The following is a 12,257-nucleotide window of genomic DNA, read 5'->3' as shown; positions in this document are numbered from 1 at the left end:
TATGTATTTTATCTTTTACAATTTAGCTGTAAATCGCCTAGAGCATTCTCGGATGGAGGGCGATTAATAACTAATTAAATATGATGATGATGATGCGTTTCTCTTTGGGGCCATTTTAAGCCCATAATAATTTTGTTAGCAAAAGGGAAGATATCCAGACATTACTTTCTGGTCACAAAAATGCTCCCAGAGGTCATCTGGAAGCAAAGAAGATTTAATTATATTATTTTATTTTACTTTATTTTTGCTGTAGAGTTTACAAAACACTCCTGAGGAACCACACGTGGCCCACAGACCAAACCTTTTCTATTCCTGATTTAGTGTTTCAGATGAAAATTGTCACTTGAACTGCATGAAACTTTCTGTCTTAATAATATACTGTCCAGTTTGTTACAAATCCTAAGGTTTTCAATTTTCCTACTTCTCAGATATTAAAAACAAAGGTATCAGCTAGATGGTTGTATTAAGCAGTTTGTGTGTTACATTCGGGTAGAGCTTCAAATTGTGTTTTGTTTTGGGGAGGTAGAGGTGGGTTTGCTTCTCTGAATAAACATGGGAAACTATTTTAGCAAGTAAAATGTTACTTGGTTCTGATAAGTGGTAACTATGGGTGCATCTGCACTGTAGAAGTAATGCAGATTTAGCAGTCATGACTCAATGCTACAGAACCCCGAGAGTTGTCATTTGGGAAACAACAACACTGTTTGGCAACTCCCATGATTCCATAGCATTGAGTCATGACAATTAAAGTTGTGTGAAATTACACTAATTCTATAGTTTAGAAGCAGCTTTAACGGTGACAAGTCATGCAATAATTGTTTGACTTCCAGTTTAGAACTATATGAAAAGATAGCAAAAGTTGTCTGTTAATAAAATCTATTAGGAAAACTGAAAAAAATCTCCTCTTTTTACATAGGAACTGGCAGAAGAAGGCCTTCCTTTTCTTATACTCTTTCACATGAAAGATGACACTGAGAGTTTAGAAAAGTTCCAGCAGGAAGTTGCACGGCAGTTAATAAGTGAAAAAGGTTGGTGTTGCCTTTCATGTTAAGGTCAATTGACTTTGTGTACATTACAATCTTCAGAAACTAAGAACAAAACTCTATTAACTAGCAAATAGTTGCAGCTCATTGTGCTGCAAATGTCAGTTGCATTGACATGTGGCTGCATTCACTTTGTCTCTGTTCCATGCCAGTGATGACTGGAACCACGACAAAAAGATACAGTGACTTTTGTTTCCAGACTAGAGAGACACTGATGCTATTTGGTTGTCGCAAGTCACCAAACAGGAGAGCGTGCACAGTGACAACCCACCTGCCAAGTTACATGATGGGCACGGTAGTGACTAGCAGTGGTTTCCAATCTGTGGGCCGCAGCCTAGCAGTGGGCTGCAAGAACAAAAATCTGTAGGTTCTTGTGGGTTTTTTCAGGCTATAGGGCCATGTTCTAGAGGCATTTCTCCTGACGTTTCACCTGCATCTATGGCAAGCATCCTCAGAGGTAGTGAGGTCTGTTGGAATTAGGACAATGGGTTTATATATCTGTGGAATGGCTGGGGTGGGGCAAAGAGCTCTTCTCTGCTGGAGCTAGGTGTGAATGTTTCAACTGACCACCTTCATTAGCATTTGAAGGCCTGGCTGAGCCTGGGAAAATCTTTTGTTGAGAGGTGTTAAGATGTGCCTGGTTGTTTCCTCTCTGCTGTTTTGCTGTTGTAATTTTAGAGTTTTTAAATACTGGTTTGCAAAAAATCTGGTTTGCAAACCTCCTTCCTCTTTAGCTATTTATTTTATTTTATTTATTTTATTTCCACTCCTATCCACAGAGATGACCAGCCCCACCCCTTTTGGTACTAATGTTGGAAAGTGGTCCCCGGTCAAAGTGGTCCCTGGTCAAGTGGACCTTGGTCAAAGTGGGTCCTGGTAAAAAAAAATGGTTGGGAACCACTGGACTAGTGGAAGGCGGGTTAAGTAGGTTAGCAGTGGGTAATATCAGGCACATGTTATACATGGACAAAGCACTTGCTTCTTCTGTACTTTCTTTTACATCCTCTACATTTTTTGAGGGCTGCTTCAAACCCCTTGGTAGTCTACAAGCAGCCCGCAGGACATACGTTATGCAGGTCTGTTCCAGCTGAAGTTCACACATTGAATGAAGGGTTGGACTTCTTTGATTTGACTTGCTTCTTAGATAGTGGATGTGGTAGGGCAGTGATGGTAAGGAAAGTAATTCAGATGTATGACCAAACAGCTGTTTGTCAATAAAGTGAAAGATCATAATAATGTTAGTGATGGAACATGTTTTCTCCTCACTCAAATGGAGAATAAGTTCAAGCATGTTTCTTGTGTAGGCACAATTATTGTTTGTTAGGTTTTTCTTGAACCCTTGGCTGAAAAAGTGTATACAGTGTTCCCTCGCTACTTTGCGGTTCACTTTTAGCGGACTCGCTGTTTCGTGGATTTTTGAAAATATTAATAAAAATATTAAATATTTACATCCAGTGGAGGCCAGGGACCCCGGAAATGTGTCGGCCTGCGGTGTAGCGGGGAAGGCCTGCCTCCCTGGCCTGCTGCTGCCTGTGTGGCTCCGGAGGCCAGGGAGGCAGGCAGGCGCCCTTGGGATGGGATGGGAGGAAGTTAAGGAAGCACGGGTAAGAAAAAATACGAGGGGTATTTTTTAAGTAAGGTCCTTTTGAACATAAGTACACAACGAAAGTTTATTTCAAAAAAGTAAATTTATTTTCAGAAAGTACATACTTCACTCTATTTTTCGACATAGTTGCCAAGTTTGTTCAAACACTTATCATACCTCTGAACCAATTTTAAAATGCGCTCTTCACGAATCCTCGCTTCAACTGAAGCCACTAAATCATCTGTAATCAAAGAAGGGTGACCGGAGCGGCAGGTTCCTTTCTGACAAAAACCGTATCACTGAGCGAACCTCACATGCGGCGGGTGAGTTGATAGTCTTAAACATTTTTAAAGCACAGAACAGAACCGTACAAGTTAGCTACAGAGCGGAAACTGAGCACAGTTGTTCCCGAGGCATGCCGGTACATGACGCACACACTCGTTGCAGTATGCGCACGAACTACTAGTGTCTACAACAAAATGGACCTTACTTAAAAAATACCCCTCGTATATGAAATACATAAAATAATGTATAAATATTAAAATTTATACATTATTTTATAATGTATAAAATACTGGATTTTCACTTAATGGATTTTCACTTATAGTGGGTGGTCCTGGAATGGAACCCCCACAATAAGTGAGGGAACGCTGTACTGCAAACATATTACAAGTTAATTTCCATGTTTGCCAACATAATACTGTAGAACTGTGTGTAGACATTTTATGCGCATTATCTATATTGTTACTGTTGTTTCTGCTACATTTAAATTCTGCTAGTGTAGAAAATTGATTACACTTATTGATTAACATTAAGTTAATTAAGAAAGTGGTCTTACAAAAAATATTTATTTTATATTTTCTAGGATGTTAGAATGCAATGCCCTTACATGTTTATAGCCATGATATTCCTGGCAAAGATTTTTATAGTGTTTGTGACTTACCTTTGTATCCTAAAACTTCTTTTTGAATTTCAAGGTACCATCAACTTTTTACATGCTGATTGTGATAAGTTTAGACATCCACTCCTCCACATTCAAAAGACTCCAGCAGACTGTCCTGTTATTGCTATTGACAGTTTTAAACACATGTATGTCTTCTCAGACGTCAGTGATTTGGCGTGAGTACACTTTTCTTTATATATTTGTCATCTAGCCTTTAAAAATAAGAGAAAGGATAGTTGTATGTATGTGGAGAATGAACTATATTATTGCTTTATGTAAGTTGTAAAACAAGTGGCAGACATTTTTTCAATGAACGCTTCATTTGGTTTGGTGACTGCTTTTCATCCTTGGAGTGCTACATGATAGTAATCTAAAGAGACATAGAGTCATGGAGGGAGATAATGAAGGGGACGCATGTGACTCCCCAGCGGATTTTATTTATTTATTTATCGTGTCAAGAGCAACCAGACCATTGTATTACATTTCTAACAGAACAAAACAAACAGATAAAAAAACACAAAGTTTGCAAGTTTGGTAGTTGATTAAATGTCCTTTGACCAGTATCTGGCCACTTGGAGTGCCTCTGGTGTTGCTGCAAGAAGGTCCTCCATTGTGCATGTAGCAGGACTCAGGTTGCATTGCAGCAGGTGGTCAGTGGTTTGCTCTTCTCCACACTCGCATGTCGTGGATTCCACTTTGTAGCCCCATTTCTTAAGGTTGGCTCTGCATCTCGTGGTGCCAGAGCGCAGTCTGTTCAGCGCCTTCCAAGTCGCCCAGTCCTCTGTGTGCCTAGGGGAGAGTCTCTCATCTGGTATCAGCTATTGGTTGAGGTTCTGGGTTTGAGCCTGCCACTTTTGGACTCTCGCTTGCTGAGGTGTTCAAGTGAGTGTCTCTGTAGATCTTAGAAAACTATTTCTTGAGAAAACTATTTCCCCAGCGGATGATGGGCTGCGACTCCCATCACCCAGAGATGTCACTAGTGGTGATGGCTGATGGGAGTTGTGTTTCATCAACAATCCCACACAGCTTCCTTCTATGTTTAAAGCAGTATTATATTTCATTGCATCTCAGTCACTGAGCCAGAGCAAGTAGCATGCTTTTTTTCCCTCTCAGAATCTCAAATCTTGAATTTATCAGAGCAGAGATTGCTCTGTTCCTCTGGATGTAGCTCACTAAATTTCCATGTTGGTTATAGAACATTCCTTGCTCAACAATCAGGTTTGCAAGTAGCTCCCAATACTGAAAGTCTATTTTTCTTCAAGCCTCCTTCAACATCTTTTCAAAAGTAATGCTGCAAATAATAATAATAAAATAAAATAAAACCCTTCTAGTTAGATAAAACACAAGAAAGAAGAGTTTTGGGTTGGACTCCTGTAGACTGACTTTGCTAAAAACCAAAACTCTTCTTTCTTGTCTTTTATCTAAATGGAAGGGTTTTATTTCAGATGATTTTAAAAGGAGAAAAGAGGGAAACAAACTAATAAGTCCCATGTTTAGAAGCCCACAATAGTAAAAGGCCTGGCTGCAAATTTAAGGCGTGTTGATAGAAATTATCCAAATGAACTACAAAGTAGTACAGATACTCTGCAGGATTAATTTTCATTACCCAGCCTCCATAATAACCAGGGCTAGTACACATCCAGGACTTAACAATCCACAGCATCACATGTAAATAAAATGTGGGACATAGCCATTATCATAATTACTTGACTAGCCTTTTATCATGGTAGTGTTTATCCTAATTCTGAGCATAAGCCCAACAGAGTTTTATTATAATTACAGTTATAATATTGTACAATTGAATTAGAAAATGGAGCAATGCAGGTATGTGATTTATTGTGGCAAAATCAGCCTAGCCCATAGCTTTCAGAGTTTATCAAAATAAAAGAAGTTGCAATGTGGTGCGAATAATTTATCATACATCTCGTGAATTATTGTTTGAAAATATTAATCATTATTATGAATTGTAGATAGCTATATTTTACTCCAGGAAATGGTTTGAAACTACATGGTTAGATACAGAGCAATCCTTATGTAAGGGAGGTCCTTAAAAGAAATCTATATAAATAAAAATACAATGTTCGTTTGTGGGATTAACAGAACTCAAAAACCACTGGACAAATTGGCACCAAATTTGGACACAATACACCTAACAACCCAATATATGTCCTTCACTCAAAAAATTGATTTTGTCATTTGGGAGTTGTAGTTGCTAGGATTTATAGTTCACCTACAATCAAAGAGCATTCTGAACCCCACCAGTGATGGAATTGAATCAAACTTGGCACACAGAACTCCCATGACCAACAGAAAATACTGGAAGGGTTTGGTGGGCAGTGTCCTTTGGTTTTGGAGTTGTAGTTCACCAACATCCTGAGATTACTGTGGACTCAAACAATGATGGATCTGGACCAAACTCTACACGAATACTCAATATGTCCAAATGTGAACACTGGTAGAGTTTGGGGAAAATAGAATCTTGACATTTGGGAGTTGTAGTTGCTGGGATTTATAGTTCACCTACAATCACAGAGCATTCTGAATTCCACCAATGATAGAATTGGGCCAAACCTCCCACACAGAACCCCCATGTGGGCCACAGCAACGCGTGGCAGGGGACGGCCAGTACAAAATATTGGTACAATAAATCATAAATATTTAGCATGTTCACGACTGCTGTTCTGGAGTTTACTGTGACATATATTACAGAGCAGCATATAATATGTCAGTAATACTTGCTTCCGTGTTATCATGGCCTCTCCCTTTAACATGCTTATTTTACATTTGTTAGAATAGAGACTGAACACATGCAGGGTGCATTTTTGGCGGGGGTTCATTTGTTGTCAGAAGATTGTCGTAACACCGTGCTAAGATAGAGTGTTTTGGATACCTTTGGTTTTAATTTGCATTCAGTAGTAGTTGAGACACTTACCTTAAGATTTGTGGCAGTTCCCAGACACACAGCACTGCCTGCTGTAATCCAGCAGTGTTTGGCGTGGAGGAACAGTAAATGTCCTCAGAAGAAATTTAAATTGATATCCCTTTGGTGTTCATCTCTGGTGTTTGTGCAATTACTCCAGCACAGGAGAAGCTTTCAAAGGCATTTTTGTCAATACAGCTACCTGACAGTCATTTGTATTTCTGAACTGTGCACTTGGCACCTGCTGGTCTCTACTGTATTGTGGTGAGCAGGGGGCTTGGAAGAAACAGACAATGAAGTTATTGGGTAGCCTCGCTCTGTGGGAATTAATGAACAGAAAAAAATGCTTGCTGTGCCCTTAGCCGATCATAAGAAGGGGAAAAAAAAGATAGGGTAGCCAACCCCAGGGCTCACTTCTGCTCCCTACTCTGTATTATTGTCTTTTAAAAATATCTGGAAATTGTGAAGTATGGTTAGTGCACGCCAAGTATATTGAGCTTACATTTTGTTTCGAATTGGAGTAATTATGAGTTTTTAATACAATAGTATTCAAGGACAACTATGTTAAATGCCATCTCTTTCTGTTTATTTGGGGTGTGTGTTGGTTTGTGTCCTAAAGGATGGAGAAATACTAGGTTTCCTGTGATTCCACATTAACTCTTAAACCCCCCGTGCCTTATTAGAGGGGGGAAATTGAAAAAGCAAATGAGAAAAAAATATAAGTATGAAATACTTGGAAAGATAAAAATTACTAGGAGAGTGAGACCAACTAGATAGAAGGACTAAAGGTAGAACAATAGCAGTATGGTTTGAAAAGATCTTTGAATTCCACATGATTTGTACCTAGTTGGAAGGCCATCCTCATAATTTCTCCAGCAGATGCTGCTGTTTTGTTTTGTTTTTTTGTTTTTGTTTTGTCATGTCAGGAGTGGCTTGAGAAACTGCAAGTCACTTCTGTTGTGAGAGAATTGGCCGTCTGCAAGGACATTGCCCAGGGGACGCCTGGATGATTTGATGTTTTTATCATCCTTCTGGGAGGCTTCTCTCATGTCCCTGCATGAGGAGCTGGAGCTGATAGAGGGAGCTCATCTGCCTCTCCCCAGATTCAAACCTGCGACCTGTTAGTCTTCAGTCCTGCTGGCACAGGGGTTTAACCCACTGCGCCACCGGGGGCTCCAGTGGTGAGAAGCTTTTAGAGAGGCATTCATTGGTCCCCTTTTTGACAGCTTTTAAGCAGGCTCTTAAACCTGTATTCCAGTGGTTTGTAAGTTGCTTTCATCGTAGAAAGGAAAATATGAAGGTTCAAAGAAAAAGCTTAAGGATGTTTAAAATGCCCATTCTTTTGTATTTGACTTCAGACTCAAATCAGTTTCAATACTTCAATTTGTGCCATTCTTGTTTCAGGGTTCATGGCAAACTAAAGCAATTTGTACTTGATTTGCATTCGGGGAAACTGCACAGGGAATTTCACCATGGTCCAGATCCAACTGATATAGCACCTGGTCAGGTAAGAAGAAATGAACCTCTGTGCTTCTCTATTATTATTATTTTATTATTAAAATTTATTTGTACCCCGCTAGCATCTCCCGAACGATTTGATGCGGCTTACACAGGCCGAGGCCTCAACACACAACACAACAATACAATCTAAGCAAATCAAACAATTAAAAACAGAATAAAGCAAAATAAACAACAGGCACAATACACTAAACACAATAAAACTGGATGAGACTAGACCAGAGGTTCTCAAACTAAGGCCAGGGGGCCTGATACGGGCCTCCAGGGTCATTTACCTGGCCCTCGGTCAGGGTCAACCTAAGTCTGAAATGACTTGAAAGCACACAACAACAACAATAATCCTATCTCATCAGCCAAAAGCAGAGCCACACTTCCTATTGAAATACTAATAAGTTTATATTTGTTAAAATTGTTCTTCATTTTAATTATTGTGTTGTTTTAAAGTGGTTTTTTGGATTACAAATAAGATATGTACAGTGTGCATAGGAATTCATTCATATTTTTTTCAAATTATAATCCGGCCTTCCAACAGTTTGAGGGACTGTGATGTGGCCCTCCGTTTAAAAAGTTTGAGGACCCCTGAACTAGACTCTTGCAGTTTTCTAGTGAATCTGAGCTTTCAGTTCACACTTAAGTTAGATCTTGCAGGATGAGAATGATTAGTTCAGGATGTGAGTCTGCACTGGTGGTTAAAAAACAATATTGCCCAGATGCAGATTTTGCTGTAAAAATAAGGGGATCTTGAGTTTTCGCATATCAAAGTGAAATTTAATTAGGTGAGATGAATTGGTGTTGTTGTGGTTACTGTATATACTCGAGTATAAGCCGACCCGAATATAAGCCGAGGCACCTAATTTTACCACAAAAAACTGGGAAAATGGATTGACTCGAATATAAGCCGAGGGTGGGAAATGCAGCAGCTATTGGTCAGTTTCAAAATAAAAATAGATACCAATAAAATTATATTAATTTAGGCATCGGTAGGTTAAATGTTTTTGAATATTTACATAAAACTGTAATTCAAGATAAGACTCTCCAACTCTGATTAAACCATTATTCTAACCTTCTTTAGTGTAGATATGCTTACATGTCCTCCAATAATAATAAATAGAGTAAAATAATAATAACAGTAATAATAATAATAATAGAGTAAAATAATGGAATGTAATAACAGTAATAATCGAGTAAAATAATAAATGTAATAATAAAAATACAGTAAAATAATAAATGTAACAATAACAATAATAAATAGAGTAAAATAAAAAATGTAATAATAACAACAATAATATAATAAATGTAATAATAATAACAACAACAAAAAGTAAAATAATAAATAACACTGACTCAAGTATAAGCTGGGGGATACTTTTTCAGCCTAAAAAAAGGACTGAAAAACTAGGCTTATACTCGAGTATATACAGTACTTCCAAATGTAGTTTGGAAGTAACTGCATTACTAGTAAAATGCTGCTCCTTGGTTGTTACAGGAAACTCTATTACCAAGTAATAAGGTTGCCAAATCATTTCTTTTTTTAAAAACTAGTTTGATGACTAGTTTGATGTAACAAAGTTTGAAGCATTTTCTGTTCTTGCTTTGAAAGTGTTATTTTTTGTTTAACTGTGTGGTACTTACTTTGAAAGTAGTTGTTATACTCCAGAAGCTTTGATTTTGTGGCTGCTACAAACTATGTTGAATTGGTTGAGACTCAATGAGATATTCATTAAAAAATTTGCTGCAGGATGTCCCGCAAAAACAAAGGTTTTACAGTTTAATAAAATTTCCCCCTGTTTTTATGATTGAACCAATTAGGAAATGATATTTATAACACAGGAACAAAAAGTGTGCTAAATAATAATAGTAAAAAATAAACTTGTTAGTCTTGTAATAATAAGATAAGATAAAGTACTGTTTTTAAATTTTAATAATCAACACTAACAGAAAAATAATCATCTCAGCCCTGTTGCAGACAAGCACTTTTCAATACTTTTTTTTCCAATTAATCCAGTTAATGTCAGCTCATTTTGTTTGATCAGAAACTGTCAGGATCTTACATGCCTCTGATATTTTAAAGCGTTCCTTAAAAACATGATTAATATTTTCCCCTCTGGATTCTCTGTTTGTTGAAAATATAAGTAGATACATTTCCCTCAGAATAATTTCAGAAGAACTCTTTATTAAGACTTTTGGATAGTGCCCAATAGCGCATTTGTAGTCACGATAATATTTAACATTTATATAGTGCTTTTTGGTATTTTTAAAATCTCATGTAAATTGTGTGTAAATCTTAAACTAACAATATACATTGCAGATGCCTGCTTCTCTGGCCACTCTGGCCACTAGATGAGTCTCCCCCTAATAATACTATTAAACTGGATATAGGGCACAATCGATTTTAGGACGCTGCCCTTTTTTGAGCTCTGATTTTTGAAAAAATGAATTTTCCATTGCAAGACGCACCCATTTTATTTGGCCCAAAAAAAGTTTAGTCCCAACTCCAACTTTCCTTATCTGGCTGCCCAAGTGTCCTAGCCAGTCCCTGGAAAGCCTTCCCAACTTGCCCTTCATGCTACCTCCACCTCCCAAGCACTACTTGGGAGGTGCCCCCTCCTTCTCCTTCCACCAAATTCGCTGCCCTCGCCTAGGTTTGTTTTGAAGGAAGGGGATCACAAGACAGCAGCAAGTCAGAGAGCAAAGGAGTTGCATGGCCCCTCTTAGTCTGTGTGTGGAGGTCAGTGGTGAGGGAGTGGGGAGATGGAGGGAGGAAGCCCTATGTGCCAGGAGTGTGAGATGGCGGCAGCAGCTCTCCATTGTTCTCCCCCCGGTCTCCCTTGCTGCTGACCTCCATTATCAATGCCACCAGGTAAGATAAGAAGATATATATATAGAGAGAGAAGTAGGGACCATGCAGCTCTGGCGCTCTCTGAGACCCACCTTCTTATGATTTTCTCCCTTCAAAACACACCCGGTAGAGGGCAGTGTGCCCAGGACAGCAGTGGGAAGAGGAAGAGGTGGCAACATGAAAGGAAATTGTAGAGAGCAGATTGGGAAGGCTTAATTCTAGAATGCGCACCCCCTTTTATGAGCCTCAATTTTGTGCCGGGGGGTATGTGTCCTAAATTTAGTGTAATGTGGTAGTAATCATTGGCTAATCCAGCATGATGTGTGTGGAATATTAATGCTACGCACTCACTTCTCTCCCTCTTCCTCTTCTTGTATATGTCAAGACTCACGAGGCACTGCTATGGCTATTTAATGGGCAAAAGAGGAAGAGGGGAAGAGAGAGGCAGCCATGTAGTACAAGCTACAATTTGTCTCAGCTGTATTTCTTCTGACATTTCTTCTGATGCTCTGCATCCAAGTATTTGCAGGAGTTGATAGATGCCCGGTGGAGGGGGAATGCATAGTGGGCAAGGGTGTACTGATTAACCTCTTGGGCCTCTTCCAAAAAAGATGCCATGCACACGTAACAGCAAGTTGTGCATGTGGATGTTACCAACGGAATTCCAATTATTATCTTGTACATTTAATATTTCTTTTCTTATTTTCAGCCATTTCAAGATATAGTAAGCAGCCCACCAGAGAGTTCATTCCAGAAACTAGCACCCAGTGAACATAGGTACACCTTATTGCGAGAAAAAGATGAACTCTGAAAACTTGAAACCATCTCACAAAGCCTTTCAAACAGCAGCAGTGACTCCTGTGGGGTGGAAATAGGAAACCTATATTTTCATATTCTGTGGTTTTTTTTCTTTGCTCTCTGGGGTTTGTAAATATGTGTGGGCCATTTTGGACAGCATCTTTTCAAAGTTCTTATTGCTGCAGATTGTTCTGTAAAACTTTTCTAATCCAAATGAAGGTGTTGTCATTTCTAGCAACTTGCTGTTAACTTGCACTATCGCATTAAACAGAACATCTGGGTTTCCACTGGTGTCATCTGGTAGTACGACTGCCTTATATTTCTCCTCCACATGAAAAACATTCTGTTAATTTGTTATTGAAGGGATATTCTAGATTCTTGGAAGGGAATAAATTACAATTTTACAGAATTTGTGTGGTGGCACTTTACTTAGTACAACCATGTATTTTTTTTTTTAAAAAAATCAGATCAATGTTCTGGCATCACTCATATGAATTCAGCTGCCATCCTTTATAGTGTGGTATCATAAGGAAAACAAGCAGTGGTGACAGAACCAACTGAACATGAGAAACCAACCATAAGATAGCTTGGAAGGAAATAAATTACAATTT

General features: G+C 38.6%; 1 protein-coding gene across 1 annotated transcript in view; it reads left to right on the top strand.

The window, feature by feature from the left end:
* The window catches only part of ERP44 (endoplasmic reticulum protein 44), a 45,932-nt gene extending 33,877 nt beyond the window's left edge, over positions 1-12,055 (top strand). Inside the window, exons 9-12 of the mRNA XM_060781490.2 lie at positions 917-1,028; positions 3,606-3,747; positions 7,896-7,998; positions 11,558-12,055. Coding sequence (XP_060637473.1) covers positions 917-1,028; positions 3,606-3,747; positions 7,896-7,998; positions 11,558-11,659 — 459 coding nt within the window. The 3' untranslated portion in view covers positions 11,660-12,055. The remainder of the gene's footprint in view (positions 1-916; positions 1,029-3,605; positions 3,748-7,895; positions 7,999-11,557) is intronic.
* Positions 12,056-12,257: the final 202 nt, after the last annotated feature.

Source organism: Anolis sagrei, chromosome 6, assembly GCF_037176765.1.
Source record: "Anolis sagrei isolate rAnoSag1 chromosome 6, rAnoSag1.mat, whole genome shotgun sequence".
Lineage (NCBI taxonomy): Eukaryota > Metazoa > Chordata > Lepidosauria > Squamata > Dactyloidae > Anolis > Anolis sagrei.
The sequence above is the reverse complement of the archived record's forward strand: the minus strand, read 5'-3'. Positions and strand labels throughout refer to the sequence as shown.